Source organism: Hypanus sabinus, chromosome 5, assembly GCF_030144855.1.
Source record: "Hypanus sabinus isolate sHypSab1 chromosome 5, sHypSab1.hap1, whole genome shotgun sequence".
In the NCBI taxonomy this organism is placed as follows: domain Eukaryota; kingdom Metazoa; phylum Chordata; class Chondrichthyes; order Myliobatiformes; family Dasyatidae; genus Hypanus; species Hypanus sabinus.
The window spans coordinates 61,094,831-61,114,863 of NC_082710.1; the positions used below are offsets into that span (position 1 = coordinate 61,094,831).

Consider the following 20,033-nt stretch of genomic DNA (forward strand, 5'->3'; position numbering starts at 1 on the left):
ACTAATTTGTCTCAAGTCTTCAGTTGCGACTTGTTTTGTTATTTAAAAAAGAACTTCGTTCCTTTCAGACAAAAGGCAGACAACTATAAAACATTATGCTATTCGCAGGACAAATTAGCTGTACCAGCAACTTTATTTTCACTGTCATTTAATTTTTTTTATCTGCAATTTCCTCTGCGTGAATTCTCGCCCTGAACCAACATTGGTTCCTTACATGGGAGTCCTGACGTCAGGTTGCCTGCAAACTGAACAGCCCGTACTTCCTCAAACGCTTCAGTTCAGACAGCAACTTTACTTGGAGTGTGGAGCGGGGAGGTCCCAGCGGAGCGTACAAATGGCCAAGAGTTACATTCCTCCCGAGACAAGGTAAACACCAAGCGTCTGTGTCTCGGTAGTCTGCCCCGTTATAGGCAACTGGGCACATTTGCTGTGCTTAATCCTAGAAGAGTAACGTCGGCGGTGGGTGAGAAGGGGGCGGGGATGATCCGATGTTACAGTCTATCATGTTTCCTGTTATTGACGAAATCAGGAAAAGGAACGCGCGGGTGGGAATGGAGGGAAAGACAGCTGAGCAGACAAATTTAAAGATGCGGTGGTTGTCCGTTACGTCTGAAATCCAACAACTCGTCACAGAGCAACACATCTGGAATTCTTTGAAAAATGTATAAAAACAAAATAAATACGAGTCATATAAAGCGCCACGACTAATTTATTATAAAATATTACAAGAAACTGCAAACTTAACTTTACCCACACCTATGTACGTTGCTTTAATTTCCAGTAAATTTTAACTGGGACTGACGAGTAATTAATTTAATTCTAAATGCACAACGCCCTGACGATCATACAAAGCGGACCATTTCTAACTGGGCAGCCGATAGGTTCTGTCTGCAGTCCCTTGAAAGTTGCCTTAAACTTGCTCCCACACATGCCTTTTGTAATATAAAAGTCATAATGGCAATTGATTATATTGTTGGTGTAATTTGTTCCTTCTGTCCGTGCATGGACAGTCCACTTTCACAGAAAGAAGTTGCTTGAATGAACAGGAAATCTGACTTCATTGGCACCTTTGAAGCATTCATTCTCGACCGCTCTTGCCTGTTGAAAACAATGTAGGTAGCACAGAAGCTAGGTGGTCCAAATGAATAAGTGAATGTGCCCTTGTAACAAATTCTAACAATCTTTCTTAAGTTTCTTTAATGAGTTTTTTATAGAACATAGAACATTATAGCACAATACAGGCCCTTAGGCCCAAGATATTATGCCTAGCTTTTAGATCAATATCACCCTTCCATCCTACATAGCCCTCCATTTTTCTATCAACCATGTGCTTAAGAGATTCTTGAACGTCCCTAATGTATCTCTACCAGCACCCCTGGCAGTGTGACTCCCAGTCTCTGTGTAAAAATATGATCTCTGACATCATGCCTATACTTTCCTCCAATCAGCTTAAAATTATGTCCCCTCAAATTAGTCATTTTCATCTTGGGAATAAATCTCTGGCTGTTTACTTGATATATGCCTCTTACCACTTATTGTCAAGTCAAGTGAAGTTTATTGTCATTTAACTATATACGTATATAATATATATATATATATATAGAAATGAGACTACTTTTCTCCAAACCAGGGTGTAAAATACATAACACACATAATACATGATAACTAATGATGGGAAGGATAAAATCTACAGATAAATCATACATAAATAACAAACTATAGAGTATTAATTTTAAAAATAGTAAGGTATGGAACAGATCAGCCAGAGACACTTTGAATATGATGTGGTCGGGAGTTCAGAAGCCTAATGGCAGGGGGAAGAAACTGTTTCTCATCCTGACCATTCTTGTTTTTATGCATTGTAGTCTCCTGCCAGTTGGTAGAAAGTCAGAGAGGATGCTGGATGCATGGGTGAGATCCTTAATAACACTAAGGGCCCTGATAAATGTCCCTGATGGATGGTAGGGAGACAGACCCCTGTGATCCTCTCAGCTGTTCTCATAATCCTTTGTTGGTGCTTGACTGCCCCCATACCAGATGGAGATGGAACTTGTCAGGACGCTCTCAATGGTGCTCCTATAAAACACAGTTAAGAGGGAGCCTTGCTTTCCTCAGTCTTTTTAGGAAGTGGAGGTGCTGCTGTGCCTTCTTGTTCGAGTCACCCTTGGTTCCATATGGGAAGGTGGAAGAGAAATTTCAATTAACATTCAGTCATTGATGGTTTACCATGCAGATTTGGTTACAAAACGTAACGTCACTGACACATAGACCAGGAGGAAGTTTCAGAAGTGGAGGGATGGGGGGAAAGGAGATGATGTAACCTATTAGAACAAATTAAATGCCAGGGTGGAACTGTGTCTCTTCTTATCATAAGAAGATAATGTATGAATCAGGACAGGAATAGCCCATCTATTCCTTTGAATTTACTTCCCATCTAGTGTAATCATCGCCAATGTACCTGACCATTTCCCAGCACTATCTTTAATCCATTCATTCCCTTAATGTCCAGAGATCCATTGACCTTTGCTTTGAATGAACACCACTGAGGCTCTGCAGCCACCTGAGGTGTACACCTTAAAGGTTCACCATTTTCTCATTGAAGAAACTTCACCTTGTTTCAATCAAAATGGCTCATGTCTTATACCCAAACTGCATCTTTTCCTCATTTTCCAAAAGCACAGCTCACTTTGCAGAATAGCTGGGATTCATGGACAATGATGTATTTATGTAATTACTGAAATGAAAAGATTTAACAGAAAGCTCATCAAACAAAATCTGACACTGGGCCAAATTGCAAAAAAGACAAAAGTTGATTTTTGGAGAAAAAGGAGGGGAAGTTCAAGTGAATTCCAGATCTTCGGGCATTTGAAAATATCAGACCTGAGCATTTGTACAAGAGAGATATTGCCAAGAATGAGTATACATGATGTCATAGAGTTGCAAAGGTGAATCTAATATTATAACTTAATTTCACAAAAGAGTTTATTAATTGTAATGAACTAAAATATGCACAATTAGATTTAATGCACATTGATAAATAATCCAAAACAGTGCCATGATCATTAGTTATAGTTTTTAATAGTAAAATACAAGTATGATGGGAACAAACATTCAATTGCATTTATACTAAGTATGATGATTAAAAATGAACTTTAGTACTGAATAGTGCAAGATATTGCCTTACATTAGAAGTTAAAATGGATTCAAAGTGTCGTAGCACTTCAGATATTTTGATGTGATAAAAGTGGTATTATCATTTATTAATATGGATGATAGACTAATAAAATAAGCAATTTAGTCATTGTAACAATGACATCAGAATCGATCCTCCTTACAAAAAACTGCATTGTTTCCTTTTCATGCAGTTGGTTAAAATTTCATCTAAATGAAGTTTGCATTTGAATTACATTTAGATCATGAGATCTTACTTATGGTGACAAAGTTCAGCTATGCCCACAACAAGGGATGCTAAACAGTTCAGGCTTATAATGTGAGCTAGTCCTGATGAAGATTGCCTGAGAGAGTATGTTGTCATGCACAAAAGGCTCCTTCTGGTACATTGAGAGTTGCCTAAGCACAGTGGTGCACCATCAATAACTCACTCTGAGATGTAAGGCGAGATATCAGCTTTTATTGACTGGAAGAAGGAACAAGCAGTGGTTGACCACCATACTAAATCCTGGAGACTGAGAGGCCGGGCTCAGGCCTCAATCCCCTTTATACAGGGGTCTGTGGGAGGAGCCACAGGAGCAGTCAGCAGGGGGCGTGTCCAGGCAGGTATATGTAGTTCACAGTCTCTCACATGGTATTCATTTATCAGTTCAAGAAGGGCTGACTAAAACCTCACATTTGGCTATAGAAAGCTTTGTAGTAGTTTTGCTTTAACTCAGGGGTTTGAGGTTCAGATTCTAAGCCAACACTTCAGAGTAGAATTGAGGGAATACTCCACTCTGGAAGGAACTGTTTCTGTATGGGATTTTTTTCTTTATATGATGTTACTGAATGAGTAGCAATTATTGCAGTTGGTGGTGAAACGCCTTTTTGAATTACTCTTCTTCTGGTGGCGGTACCCCCGGTGTTGTAGGGGAGAAAGTCCAAGACTTTTACATAGTCATCACGAAGTACCGAGGGCTCCAGATGGTGTGTGACTGAAGGGAACCTGCTGGTGGTGGTGTTCCCATGTGCCTACCGCCCTCGTCAAGATAAAAGCCCACGGTATTACAGGAAAGACACCTGCATGGAGAGAAGATTGGCTGACTGGAAAAATGCAATGAGTGGGAATAAAGGGGTTTTTTTTCTGGTTGATCTGCAGGGGTCAGGGTTATGGCTTCTTTTCATGTAATATGCCAATAATTTGGAGGACAGAATTGATGACTTTGCAGACAATACAAAGATAGGTGGAGGACCAGGTAGTGATGAAGAAGCAGGGACTCTGCAGAAGGACTTGGGCAGATGAGCAAAGGAGTGGCAGATCAAAGTTCAAAGTAAATTTATTATCGAAGTACATACATGTCAATACATCTTCTTGTGAGCATACTCAGTACATTGAAGAACCATAATAAAGACCACACCCAACGGGCAGTCAAATTATCAACTTGCAAAAGCCAACAAACTGTGCAAGTACAAAAGAGAAAAGTAATAAGAGGAAATAAAGAAATAAGCAATAAATATCGAGAAAGTGAGGTGAAGAGTCACAAGATCACAAGACAAAGGAGCAGAAGTAAGCCATTCAGCCCATCGAGTCTGTTCTACCACTCTACCATGAGCTAAACTATTCTTCCGTCTAGTTCCAATTTCCAGCTTTTTTCACATATCCCTTGATACCCTGACTAATTAGATACCTATCAATCTCCTCCTTAAACACCCTCAATGATCGGACCTCCACAGCTGCATGTGGCAATGAATTCCATAAATCCACAACCCTCGGGCTAAAATAATTTCTCCTCATCTCCGTTTTAAATGGGTACCCTCTAATTCTAATACTGCGGCCTCTTGTCCTGGACTCACCCACCAAGGGAAACGGCCTTTCCACATCTACTCTGTCCAACCCTTTCAACATTCAAAATGTTTCTATTAAATCCCCTCTCATTCTTCTATACTCTAATGAATACAGTCCAAGAGCCGACAAATGCTCCTCATATGTTAGCCCCTGCATTCCAGGAATCATCCTCGTAAATCTTCTGTGAGCTCTCTCCAACGTCAGTACATCCCTTCTAAGATAGGGAGCCCAAAATGGCACGCAGTATTCCAACTGAGGTCTCGCCAGTGCCCCATAGAGAGTCATCGACACCTCCATACTCCTTTTAAAATGAATGCCAACATGGTATTCGCTTTCCTTGCTGCCGATCCAAACTGGTGGTTCACCTTCATGGTATCCTGCACGAGGACCTGCAAGTCCCTTTGCACTTCAGATTTTTGAATTTTCTCCCCATCAAAATAATAATCTGCCCGATTATTTCTTCTTCCAAAATGTACAACTGTACATTTCTGAACATTGTATCTCATCTGCCATTTCTTTGCCCACTCTCCTAAACTAACCAAGTCTCTGTGTAATCTTTCCATTTCTTCAACACTTTCTGCTCCTCCAACTATCTTGGTGTCATCTGCAAACTTAGCCACAAAGCCATTTAATCCATAATCTAAATCATTGATATACAGTGTAAAAAGAAGCGGCCCCAACACCAACTCCTGCGGAACACCACTAGTAACCGGCAACCAACCAGAATAGGATCCCTGTATTCCCACCCTTTGCTTTCTGCCTGTCAGCCAATGCTCCACCCATTCCAATATCTTTCCTGTAATTTCATGGGCTCTCATCTTATTAAGCAGCCTCTTATGCGGCACCTTATCGAAGGCCTTTTGAAAATCCAAATACACAACATCCAAAGCCCTGTCAATCTTATTGTAGGTCATTGAAGGTGAGTCCATAGGTTGTGGGAACAATTCAGTGAAGTTGAGTGAGCTACCCCCCACTGGTTCAAAAACCTGATGGTTGAGGGGTAGTAACTGTTCCTGAACTTGGTAGAGTGTGTCTTGAGGCTCCTGTACCTTCTTCCTGATGGCAGCTGTGAGAAGAGAGCATGGCCTGTGTGGTGTGGATGATTATGACAGTGTAGGTAAGTGTATGGTTTTGCACTTTGGTAGACAGAATAAAGACATGGACTATTTTCTAAATGGGTAGCAAATTTAGAAATTAGAGGTATAAAGGGGCTTGAAATTCCCTAATGGTTAAATTGGAAGTAGATTTGGTGGTAAGGAAGGCAAATTTATTATTCCCTTTCATTTCGAGAGGACTAAAATATCAAAGCAAGGATGTAGTGCTGAGTCTTTATAAGGCATTGGTCAGACTGTACTTGGAATATCATGAGTAAGTTTGGATCCCTTAACTAAGAAAGGATGTACTGGCATTGGAGAGGTTCCAAGCAGATTCACAAGAATGATCCCAGAAATAAAAGGGTATATGAGGGTATTTGATTGTTCTGGACTTGTACTAGCTGAATACTAGCTTAGTTTAGAAGAATAAAAGATGGATTTTATTGAAACCTATCAAATATTGAAATGCCTAGATAGAGAGATAAGGCAGGGAGAGGATGTTTCCTCTAGCGGTAGAGTTTGGGACCATACAGCACAGCTTCAGAATACAAGGACGTTCACTTAGAATGAAGAGGAGGAATTTTTTAGCCAGCATGTGATGAACCTATGGAATTCATTGCCACAGATAGCTGTGGAAGCCAAGTCACTGGGCATATTTAAAGCAGAGGTTGATAGGTTCTTGATTAGCCAGAGCATCAAAGCTTATGGGGAGAAGGCAGGTGAATGGGGTTGAGACGGATAATAAATCAGACTTGATGGAATGGCAGAGCAGACCCGATGGGCAAAATGGCCTAATTCTGCTCCTATGTCTTATGGTCAAACACTCTTCATTTTATAAGCATGCTGTAGAAACTTTGAGATAACAATACGGAACGATGAGGAAGCGAAGAAAGGCAAAAGTAAATGTTAACCATCAGACTGTCAGGTTGATTGCTTGCTTATTAATTATAAACGTTTTGCTTCAGACTTCTCATTATGTTTCAAACTTAATTAGCTTGGAAGAAAAGTCTAGAAAGTAAAGGAAGAAAAACAATCAACTTCTACTTTTATTGCATTTCTTGTAGAAGAGCCCAAGTTACCAAGTGGCAGAAAATACTACAATTTATGAGTATGTCTCTTATATTTTTTCTGGGATGTGATGACCACTGTATTATAGTTCCTTGAAAAGATGGCAAGAGCTGCTTCTCTGAACTGTCATGGTTTCTGTGGTGACACCATGTTGTTCTGTGAAGAATGTCATTGCCAACGAAGGAAGAATTATATTCTTCCAAATGTGTGATTTGAATAATAGCTTGCAGGAGTTATCAATCGTAATCATCTAGTGCCTTTGTTCTTTAGTGATGGTGGAGGAAATGGCTTTAGTTAGCACTACCAAAGAAGAGTCATAAGTTGTTGCAGAGGAACTTTGGCTATAGGTGGACAATGTATCTTAAGATGAAAACTTGAAATAAAAAGAGAAAATGCATCTCAGCTATTTTCAACATGCAATCTCTACTTTTGACAGTGTGATAAACAGCAGGCAACAGTCGGAAGAAGTATAACTTGAGAGTTTATCTTTTTCCTGTCAGTTCCACTACCAGCTATTTGATGATTAACCCTTGTGTTGTAAAGATGCTGCTGTAACCCACACTGCTGCCCCTTGCTCCGTCATTGTTACTTTGCCAAATCTGAATTTGGTAACACATTTTGTTGAGTTATTTCACCAAAAAAATACACAGAATTCATATGATAGAAAGCTAAATTTTTGATCTTCAAATTATGCCAGGACAAGCTTTTGGAAAATATAATCTTCCCAATGCTTGTTCAGGCTAACTCATGAATCAGCATTCATTTATGCAAGGTTCTGTTGCACAAAAGGTTTGTATTTTTTTTAATTACGAAAAGATTGCCAGTAAGACTATCTTATGGGATCTGCAAGGTAAATGTCCAGTTCGCCTCAATTCCAGTGGGCAGTGTAAATAGTTTCTTGTTGGCAGCAAGTTTTGGCCCATTTTGGGCCAACTTTGTATTTGATCTGAATAGAATTCGCCTTCATGAAAAGGAAGTTAATTTTACAAAACCCTAGTTACTTTTTATTATTCTTATTCATATTGTTTGAAAATGTGCAAAACATTATACTGGATGATGTTGAACTGGAATTCCTTAAATGATCTTTGAAATATGTGCTTTGCTATTCATTCCTTTCCATGTCTTTGCTATTGAACTTTTTCTTCCAGAGATATCCTAGGAAACGTTAACAATTGCCTGTTGAGAGTGCAGACACAATTTATTGTAAAGGTGGATAATCTCCAATCTTCCAAACAGCAAGGAAAACTTAGAGTTAAATAGTGAATCATTAATTTCAGCAGTCAAGCTTCAGGCTGCTGTGAGACAACTTTTCAACAGTTCAGATGCTAATCTTAAAATTTGGCTTCTCGTATTCAAATACAACAAATAGGCAGTTTTGGCTGAGTCATCACTCCAGTACTCCAGAATGAAGATATTAGAACCAAGTCCAGAATAATTGGAAAAACCCACTTTCTGATTTTGTTTCTAAGATGTTGCCTTAGCTATCTTTGAGAAACCGTAAACTAGTTTCACCAATTCCAAGGACAATTCCACCCTTTTATCTGAAAGAAAATGGATTATTAAGTTGGTTCTGCCAAAGGTATTAGAATATGTAAATAATAGTCACAATATCCCAATAATAATAGGCATTTTACTATCACTGTGAAGAAAGGAGTCAATGCCTAACTCTACTATTCCAGTCCCTAGCCCTATATTTTGCTGAATGAATTTAATGGTCAGCTTAAAGGTATCTTTGCTCTGTTTGCTGCAAAATGCAGGATCTCGAGGTGGCTAGCATTTCAGTTCAACTTCCCATTTCCATTCTGACATGTCTATCCATGGCCTCTGTCTACTGCCATGATGAGAAACAATACCTCAAATTCTATCTAGGTAGCACCCAACCTGATGGTATGAAAATTGATTTCTCTAACTGCTGATAACTTCTCTGCTCTTCCTCCATTCCCCATTCTGGTGACCCTCTCACCTCTCTTCTCACCTGCCCATCCTTTTCAAGTTCATGTTCATTGTCCTCTGACCATACATAGAACTGTACAGCACAGAATCAGGCCTTTCAGCCAGCAATGTTGTGTCACACCAGCTAGAACACAATTCAAAAAACACCCAAACATCAAACCCGCTTACCTACTCAATGTCCATATCCCTCCATCTTCCTCACGTCCACGTGCCTATCTAAATGTCTCCTAAAAGCCTCCAATGTATTTGCCTCTGCCAGCACACCAAGCAGTGCATTCCAGGCATTCATGACTAAGTAAAAAACATACCCCTCTCTTCCCCCTTGAACCTATCCCCTGCCACCTTCAATGCATGCCCTCTGGTATTAGACATTTCAACCCTAGGAAACATACTCCCTGTCCACTCTATCTATGCCTCCCATAATCTTGTAAACCTCTGTCAGATCTCCACTCAGCCTCCGGCACTCCAGAGAAAACAACCTAAGTTTGTCCAGCCTCTCATGATAGCACATGCCCTCTAATCTGGACAGCATCCTGGCAAACCTCTTCTGCACCCTCTCCAGAGCCTCAACATCCTTCCTATAGTGGAGTGACCAAAACTGACATCACCTAACCGAGTTTTATAAAGTTGAAACATAACCACTTGTCTTCTGAACTGAATGCTTTGACTAATAAAAGCAAGCATTCCATAAGCTTTCTTAAACACCCTATTGACCTGTGTAGCCTCTTTCAAGGAACTGTGAACTTGGATCCCAAGATCTCTCTGCTCAGCAACTGTTGATGGTCTTACCCTTAACAGTGTACTGTCTCCTTGCATTTACCCTACCGAGATGCAACACCCACATTTATCTGGGTTAAACTCCAATTGCCATTTCTTGGTCCATATCTGCAAGTGATCTATATCATGCTGTATTCTTTGCCAATCTTCTACACTATCCACAACTCCACCAGTCCTGGTATCATCTGTAAACTTACTGATCCACCCATCTATATTTTCATCCAGGTCATTTATATTCATCACAAACTGCAGTGGTCCCAGCACAGATCCCTGTGGAACACTATTAATTACAGACCTCCAGCTTGAATAGGTCCCTTCAACCACTAGCCTCTGTTCTCTATGCACAAGCCGATTCTGAATCCAAACAGCCAGTTTGTCGCGGACTCAGTATATTGTAATCTTCTGGATTAACCTCTCATGAGGGACTTCGTCAAACGCCTTACTAAAATCCATGTAGACAACATTCACTACCCTACTTTCATCAATCTCTCTTGTCACCTTGTCAAAAAACTTAATCAAGTTGTTAAGACACAACCTGCCCCGCATAAAGCCGTGTTGGCTCTCCCTAATTAGGCCATGGATTTCCAAATGCTCATATATCCTATCTCCAAGACTTTTTTCCAGCAATTTCCTCACAACTGATGTGAGACTCACCAGTCGATAGTTCCCAAGGTTTTCCCTTGTTCCTTGAACAGAGGAACAACATTAGCAACTCGCCAGTCCTCTAGGACCTTGCCTATGGCTAGGGAGGACACAAGGATACTTGTCAAGGCCCCAGAAATCACATTTCTTGCCTCCTTCAATAACTTGAGGTAAATCCCTTCAGGCCCTGGGGACTTAACAACTTTAATACTCATTAGGAGACCCAACACTTCCTCCTCCTCGACCTCTAAATGCCCTAACACATTATACACTCAGAACTGATCTCCTGGTCCTCCCTATCCTTTTCCTTGGTAAATACCGAAGCAAAGTGCTCATTAAGTACCTCACTCACATTCTCCACATCCAAGTAAATGTCCCCCCCACTTTATTCTTGAGTGGTCTCACCCTGTCCCTAATTATCCTCTTGCTCTTGATGTACGTGTAGGATGCCTTGGGATTCACCTTAATGCTACTTGCAAAGGACATTTCATTGCCCCTCCTGGCTTTCCTAATACCCTTCTTTATTTCTTTTCTGGGTTTTTCATACTCATATGCACTATTTGATACTAACTTCCAAAACTTTACAAACTTTTCCTTTATCTTCTTGATTAAATTCATCATCTCTCTGTATATCCTAGGTTCTCTTATCTTTCCATCCCTGCCCTTCCTTCTAACAGGAACATACTTTTCCTGTTCTCTGTGCAATCGAATTTTAAACATCCTCCACGTCTGATGTGGACTTGCCAGAAAAAAAAGACGTTCCCAATTAACTCTTCTTAGTTCCTGCCTAATGCCCTCGCAATTTGCTCTACTCCAATTTAAAACTCTCCTGCAAGGACCAATCTATAGCTGTCCTGAAGGTTAAGGAGTTGCAATTGCTATTTCCTAACTGTTCATCCACTGAAAGGTCAGTCACATGGCCAAGCTCATTACCTGACACAGGGTCCAATATGGCCCCTCCTCTCATTGGGCTGTCCACTTATTGCTTTAAGAAACTCTCCTGGATACACTTAATAAATTCTGCCATCTAAACCCTTTGCACTGAGAAGGTCCTGGTTTATATTAGGAAAATTGAAATCCCCCATGAACAACAACCCTATTATTTTTACACATTTCTTTAATCTGATTACTTATCTGTTCCTCAATGTCCTGGTGTCTGTAATACAACTGTCGTGGTGCACCTTTCCTGTTCCTGAGTTCTACCTAAATGGACTCAGTGTCTGAACCCTCCATATTGTCTCTCTTGCGTGTAGCTGAGATATTGCCCCCCGATTAATAGTGCAACCCCTTCCCTCCTCCTTTTACCTCCTTCTCTATCTTTTCTAAAACTTTGAAAACCTAGTACATGAATCACCCAATTTTGCACCTCTCTCAACCAAGTTTCGGTAATGGCCTCAACATTGTAGTTCCACATATTAATTCATGCTCTAAGTTCATTGCCCTTACCCATAATACTCCTTGTATTAAAATATAGGCTCTTCAAACTATCCAATCCATCATACATGTTATTTTGATTTTGCTTTTCAATGCTTTCCCTGACATCCATCTTCTGGTTCGATCCTTCTCTTACTGACCTGGTGCTCCGGTTCCCAGCCCCCTCAAGAACAAGTTGAAACTCCCCTGAGTGGCATTAGCAAACCTCCCAGATATTTGCTCCCCCCCAGTTCAGGTGCAACCTGTCCCTCTTGTACTGGTTATCCCGTCCCCAGAAAAAGTTCCAATACTGCCAGAAATTGAACCAGATAAAATGTTCCTCCGCACCCACAAAATAAATATCACACACAGCACATAAAGCAAAATATTACCACAAATATGTTAAGAAAATATAATTCAAAGTGCATGTAGCGTGCAGCACAGGCAAATAGTTCACTGTTTTACTGGTGAGACCTCAGTGGTGGCAGGGTATTCATTACTCTCACAGCCTGAGGGAAGGAGCTGTTACCCAGTCTGGCAGTCCTCGTCCTGATGCTCCTGTACCTCCTTCCTGCTGGTAGTGGGTCAAAGAGATTGTGGTGGAGATCTTGAACAATGCTTCTAGCCCTTTTTAAACAATGCTGTAAGTAAATGTCACTTACATTTACTTACAGGGAGGGAGACTCCAGTGATCCTCATGGTAGGTTTTACTACCCTCTGTAGGATCCTGCAGTCTGATGACTTGCAGCTTTCTTAGCATAATAATACAGCCAGACAGCACACTCTCAACAGTGATCCTGTAGGAAGTTGTTGAAATAAGGGCGAGGAGCCTCGAGCTCCTCAGTCTCCTCACAAAGTGTCGATGCTGCTGTGCCTCCTTGAATAATGAGGTGTTGTGCGTCAAGGTTCCCCTCCTCCTTCACTTCCTTCCACAGTCCACTGTCCTGTCCTATCAGATTCATTCTTCCTCAGATTTTTACCTCTTCCATCTTTCCCCTCTCAGTTTCATCCCCTTCCCCCACCCATCTTTCCCCTCACCTGGATACACCTATCACGTGCCAGCTTGTGGTCCTTCCCTCATCTTATACTTCCTCCTGCCCACAACATTCTTATTCTGGCTGCAGCTCCCTTCCTTTCCAGTCTTGATGAAGGGTCTCGGCCTGAAACATCTTCTGTTTATTCCCCTCCATAGATGCTGCCTGAATTGCTGAGTCCCTCCAGCATTTTGTGTGTGGTGCTCAAGGTATCTTACGTTGCTTTTGTTTTCTTTTTCTCAGATATAGATTGAAGATTTTGTATCTTTTCACATATTACTTGATACAGTTCTGTGGACACTCGTGGATATCTTCAAACATAATTGCCAGGTTCTTAACATTTGGGGAAGGTAAGTTTTTTTCTGCTGCAGGTACAAAACAACAATGCATTTGGTGATTCTATTTTCTGGAGAGGGTGGAGCTTCCTTTTGACAGGGGAAGAGATTTCCAGTTGTTGTCTCACAAGTGATAAAATAAATCCTCAATGTCTTCAGGCAATAGCACAGACACATACAAGTGGAACACCAAATCTAAAAGGTCAGACACAAAAGATCTGGGAAAATGAGGTTGTGGGGAGGGTTGCATGCAAGATTGTTGGTAAGCCAGCCTGCAAATGCACAAGACAGGCTTACTTTGCTGGGCAGGCAATTACTTGAATTTCACCTTGGTGAAGAAAGGCCTTGACTACACGCTGTCAGATCAATTCGCAAAACCAGGGGTTTCCATCCATCCTCGTGTAAGATATTTTCATAGGTATGTTTAGGGTTTCTGAGGAGCCATCATTAAATGCTATCATCACAAAGAGCCAGAAGATGAGTCATTCATCTAATCTTGCTCTGGATCGTAGTATTTAACTTGCTGATAGTCTGGTGAATGTGTAATCATAACGAAGCCTGTCTACTTTGACCCCTATAGAGTGCAGCCTATTCATGAAACAGTTGAACGTGGTTCACCCACCAGATCTATGCCATTTTCCAGCAGATCAATCTCATCTATTCCCCTTTTGTTTGGTTCCCTGGTTTACTCCCTCTCTCCCTTGTAATTATCTTGTCACAATATATAGCGAAGTTAACCATTTAGAAATCAGCTGACATCACTGAGACAAGATGCTATCAGAAGACCCAATGTGCCATTTTAACCTTCACTCTGTGCCTATAATGAGATTGTCCACTTCAGATAGTGCTTCTTCACAGGGAGTTTCTCTGCCGCCTGACCTCTGTGAGCACATTTCTGCACCCAAAGGTTCAGGGCATTGGTTTCAAAATTTATTTTTGACTCTAGCCACAGTTGAAACCGGAAAATAACATTGTGTCTTTATTTAAGACAGTCTCGTGGACACGTATTATGCCATAGGAGCTGTGATGTGGTCCTGTCAATTGCTTTCGAATCTGGAGTTGATCCATCTAATCACTGGCATTGAATGTGGCCCATTCCTTCCCCGATTCTTACAGGTAGGAAGTGAAGCTGATATACCTGCTTGTTTGCTTTTATCAAACCCATTGAAAGACTTTGCTGAAATAGTCACTTTGGACAATGTGGAAACCACTATAATCTATGTGACTTTAAATTCTTATGTGTTAAAGGGCAATGTACATTATATGTGAAAACTAGATAAAGTAAAACCAAAATATTTTGCATGGTGAAAATCTGAAGTGAAACAAATATGCTGGAAACATTCAGAAGCGCTGAGCTTTTCTGAAAGGACTTTATTCCCTGGATGTAGGGGAATGAGGGAAATCTGACAGAGGTAACAAAATTATGAGGGTTATACATGAGATTGTGCGACTAGCACTCGAGGTCATAGGTTTATATTGAAAGGTGGAATATTTAAAAGAATATAAGGGAGAAATTCTTTACTCAGAGAATGGCGAGAGTGTGGAATGAGCTGCCAGTGAAAGAGGTGGATGAGGGTTCTTTGCAGCATTTAATAATTTATTTATTTATTGAGATAGTTGGAATAAGTCCTTTCAACCGTTTGAGCCATGCCAACCAGCAACCCCCCATTTAATCTGAGCCTAATCACAGGACCATTTACAATTTGGATAGATATACGGAGGAGTGGGGTATGGAGGGCTATGTCCGGGTGTGGATAGATGACAGAAAGACAGACTGGATGGGCCAAAGGGCTTGTTTCAGTGCTGTAGTGCTCGATGACTATAAAACTGAGAGGGGAGAACACTTCCAACATACAGTCTCCTGGCTATTTTTCTTCCTACAATGGTGTATATCATTGAACCTCCAGTCTTTGAAAAAGCAAGACAGTTTACTCCTTCTACAGTTTATCCTACAAATCCCATTTGAAGCTACAGTCGCCTTTTAAAGGATCTTATCCATCCTGCTTTATTCTTTAGGCAGTACATTTCAGAATCATCATCTTACGTTCTGTCTGCTTCAGTGATTTTGCCAACTAACTTAAATGTGTGTTAGGTTACTGACCTTCCTGTCAACAGAAATAATTTCTCTCCATCTATTCTGCCAGAACCTGCTCAATATGAAGCTGTAACTGTTTGTTTCAGACAATGGAGATATCCAGTCAATCAATTCACTGGTTTAAAGTAACAGTGAACTTCAATTTGGTTCTTTATGGCTGGCCACAGTTTAAGTACAATTCTTACTGATGAGGTTGGGCTAAGTTGTGAATAAAATGTCACAGCAAGGGAAGCAGGTCTGCGATAACGCTCTCATTTAACTCATTGAATGTTACTCTAGTTACTTCTCCAGACAGATTGTCGTAACAAGCTTTCACAGTACTCTCTCAGCTGGTACCACCCCATTTACATCATTAAACGCTGTCTCCACTCCATCACAAACATGGCTCTGCTCTCTACACCTCCCTGCAACTTAAAAGCACAGTTAGCCATACAATCATTGAAAGATACAGGACAAAAACAGGCCCTTTGGCCTACCAAGCCTGCGCCAACCATCAACCACCCATCTACACTAGTCCTACCTTCACCCCACTTTTTTATTCTTCTCACACTGTCATGAACTTCGCCAGATTCTACCACTCATTTACATATAGGGGCAAATTACAGTGGGCAATTAACCTACTGACCCACTCAACTTTGTGACGCAGGGAGAAACTGGAGCACCTGCGAGAAACACATGGTCACAATGCAGGCACCCCTTAGACAGCACCTGAAGTCGGGTTTTAATCCAGCTCTGTTAGACAGCAGCTCTATGAGCTGGGCCACTGTAGTATTTTTCCTAGTTCTGATAAGATGTTTAAAGAAACTCTCTTTCTCTCTCTATGGACACTGCCTGACTGCTGAGTATTTCCAGTGTTTCCTGGTCCAGTGAAATTGTCTTCATTTCTAATTGCTTGATCATTAATGTAAACTTCAATTACAAGCTCAATGAAAAGACAGATTAGTTAATGCAGCTATTTTCTGTTTTCAGATGACTGAAAGGAATGTGATCCTTTATGTGGTTATAGCTAGTCAAGAAGAAATGCAAAACAAGAGCATTGTTTGGGCCTTGTTTTTCTTCTGGAACACTCTGGATCTAATCAAGTGAGTAACTGGAGTACTCGTTTGACCATCAGCACACTTTGCAAAATCTCTATTTGTGTTTCTACAAGCAAAATTCATAGCTAGCAGATAGACAGGGCACAGACTCCAAAGGAAGATCCTCATTTGCCCTGTAGAACTGACAAATCATGTGATTTTTTTTGTAATTTATTTTTTATTGAAGTTCATTGTCAAACAAACATTTCCATAAGATGTATTTCAGACATTGTACATATATATCATATAATCATATATATCACAAATCTCCACTAAGTATTTATCTGGGGTATACACTTATAGAAAAGTTAAACCATTTTTCCCAGTATGAATCAAATCGTTCCAGCTTATGATTAACAGATGCTGTTATCTTCTCCATTTTGTAAATGTCCATTGTAATTTCTATCCATGCATTTAAAGTTGGGCTCTCCTGCGATAACCATTTCCCAGTAAGAGTCTTTTTACCAGCCACCAACAGTACATTCATTAAATATTTATTTCTTTTAAACTATTCATGAGGCATATATCCAAAATATATGGTCTTACTCTCTAAGGGTATTTCACATTTAAAGATGTCTTGTAGGGCATTGTGTATCCCCCTCCAATAGTTTTTAATAACAGGGTAGTCCCAAAAAATATGATAATGATTTCTTTTTGCACCAATATCTTGGAAACCAAGTTAAAATATCCACTACTATACCTGAAGAGGTAAAGGATACTTCCTTCATTAACTCCAGGAAGTGTTGGAAACACACTGCAGGTTAGGCAGCATCAGAGGGAGGAAGAGCTGATAGTTCAGAAGCCAGGGCCCTTCTAGACCTGAAATATTAAATGTCTCTCCTTCCACAGTTGCTGCTAGACCTGCTGTGTGCTTCCAGTATTTTCTGTTTTTAGTTCAGATTTCCAAGTCTGCAGGTTAAAATATTTTTAAACTATTCTTCCTCTAATACTTTTGTCCCATATTTGCCTCCACATGGGGCAAATGGAGCATCACAGTAGATGTCATCTTATCTCCATAGTGGTAATGGATAATGAAGAAAAGGGAGATAGTGAATTAATGTCAGTTAAATCAAAGGAGTAAAGGTTCATGATGGTGAAAGAAAGGACAGCAGTGTGGACTACTAATGAAATACAATGAACAGGGAATTTGAGTTCAAGTGAAGGGGCAAAGGAGTGGAATCAATGATCTTGGTAAACGAGAGAGGAGGATTGTAATGGAAGGAGCAACACACACAAAATGCTGGAGGAACTCAGCAGGCCAGGCAGCATCTATGGAAAAAAAAGAGTACAGTCAACATTTCGGGCCAAGACCCTTCATGAGACCTGATGAAGGGTCTCAGCTCAAAATGTCAACCGTACTCTTTGCAGTTCTTTTGGTATATTCACCCCGTGACCATGTGGGTTTCCTCCGGGTGCTCTGGTTCCCTCCCAGAGTCCAAAGTCATTGCTTGGATTTCCAGCTTCTGCAGATTTTCTCTTGTTTGTAGTGGAATGAGAAGTGAAGAATCTGAATGTGTGTCGAGGGAATGTAATTGTCAGCATTAAGTGAAAGATGTGGAGACTGATGACTGGATTAAGCCCATTAAAGGAGTGGGCCGGCTGAACATTGGGAGTAAGGAAGGCTAAGGCCAGCAGTTCCCTAATGAAAGCTGAAGGCATCCTTGAAGAGCTGAGTAACAGCAACCCTGGTCTGTTGGGAGTCCAGTCCTAATAGTACTAAAGCAGCCACTTAATCCTTTCTCAGATCACTTGCTGGGAACCCCACTGTTTGAGCCTCTCTTGCTTGAAGCCATGTGCTGTTATCATCATCAAATTCTGCCTTTTATGTGTTAATTAGGTCCCTTGTGACTTTCGTGGGAACATTATCCATGATCTTACTTCAGTACTGTAAAATTTAAGGGAACAGGAGTCACATTGTGTTAACCTAATTTTTTTTTACTAACCACGTCCTGTCTGGAGGAGGACGATCATTAAAACCAGGACAATGGTGGCTTAGTGGTTAGCACCACACTTTACAGTACCGGCGACCCATTTTCAATATCTGCTGCTGTCTAAAAAGAGTTTCTATATTCACCCCCGTGACCACGTGGCTTTCCTCCGGGTGCTCCGGTTCCCTTCCACAGTCCATCATTGTACAGGCTGCTAGGTTAATTGGTCATTGTAAATAGTCCCGTGATGCTGGGGTTGCTGGGATGGCTAGGCTCAAAGGGCCAGAAGAGCCCAAACCATGCTGTATCTCAATAAATAAAATATTAAATAAACAGTGCTGTTTCATGACATTCCTTCATCACGGATTAACTGCCTGGCAAATTTTGACACTATCCACAGTGGAGGGAATTTAACCCATCCCACTGTAAGACATCTCTTGTTTTATTTAGAGATACAGCATCGAATAGGCCCCCCTGGTCCTCCAAGCCATGCTGCTAGCAACCCCCGATTAAATTCTAGTCTAATCACAAACAATTTACAATGACCAATTAACCTACTAACCAGTATATCTTTGGTCTGTGGGAGGATATCAGAGCACCTGAAGAAAAACCACACATTCCACAGGGAGGGCGTAAAAACTCCTTACGGAGAATGCAGGATTGAACTCCGATGTCCCGAGCTGTAACAGCATTGCACTAACCCCTACGCTACCCTGATGCCCTTAACCAATGCTATTTTATATTCCCATTCTTTCTAAAGTTTATTTATGATTCATAACACAGGGAAGTCCACTTAGTACATAATCTGTTTGATAGCAGTTTCACTGAACTTTTCAATAATCTTCCTTCTGCCTTTTCCCTCAATTCTGTAAATAAAACATTCTTATTTGCATGAAGGCAATTTTCTTTTGGAAAATTATTGGATTGCCTACCATCTGCTTCTGAAAAAGTGCTAAATTTTTGTGATCTGGAATGCATGTTTATAAAAAAAAATGTCAAGTTGTCTCTACTCGTATATTAGTTACCTTAAAGCAATGTGGAACCTTTCAGAGAAGATCGCACATAGAGGAATAGAGTATTGAATATTGGCAAGTTCAATGAGCAAGCCATATATCAGAACTTCTTGCAGTATAGAGAAATGTTGAGAAAAACATTCAGAAATGCTTAAAGGAGTTAACTTCATAGTTACTACAATTACATTTTTAGAATGTTCATTTTGCTTGCTTAAGAGACTATTATTTTTGCACCAAAATAATGTTTTAGTACTGTTAGTATAAAGCTTCGTCTAAATACAAGTGCCTCTCTTCTGAGTCTATTATAACAATGATTCTGGAAAAGTGCAAGATTTTCAAATCACACTTAACTGTACAACACATTGAAAAAATTATTTTTGTTACTTTGTGAGGTAGGCTGCTCAATTCAATCATCACGTCCTTGTAAAATTTAAGAGGAGAAATTTCAGCATTTATGTTAGTGTTTGCTTGTTACTGCCTTTTTAAATCAGGGTCTGATATTTTGTGTGACATCTTCTGCCCACTTAAACCTCTGCTTTAATTAAGTTACCATGACTAGTCAATAATTTGTAAGTTACTCATTTAGGCAAAATATTAGCTGCCAGC

At 40.4% G+C, this 20,033-nt stretch overlaps 1 protein-coding gene across 1 annotated transcript in view; it reads left to right on the forward strand.

Moving 5' to 3' along the window:
* Positions 1-220: 220 nt before the first annotated feature.
* Positions 221-20,033, forward strand: part of hacd4 (3-hydroxyacyl-CoA dehydratase 4) — a 28,279-nt gene continuing 8,466 nt past the window's right edge. Inside the window, exons 1-4 of the mRNA XM_059969997.1 lie at positions 221-366; positions 13,224-13,330; positions 14,304-14,431; positions 16,380-16,492. Of these exons, the coding sequence (XP_059825980.1) occupies positions 335-366; positions 13,224-13,330; positions 14,304-14,431; positions 16,380-16,492 (380 nt within the window). The 5' untranslated portion in view covers positions 221-334. The remainder of the gene's footprint in view (positions 367-13,223; positions 13,331-14,303; positions 14,432-16,379; positions 16,493-20,033) is intronic.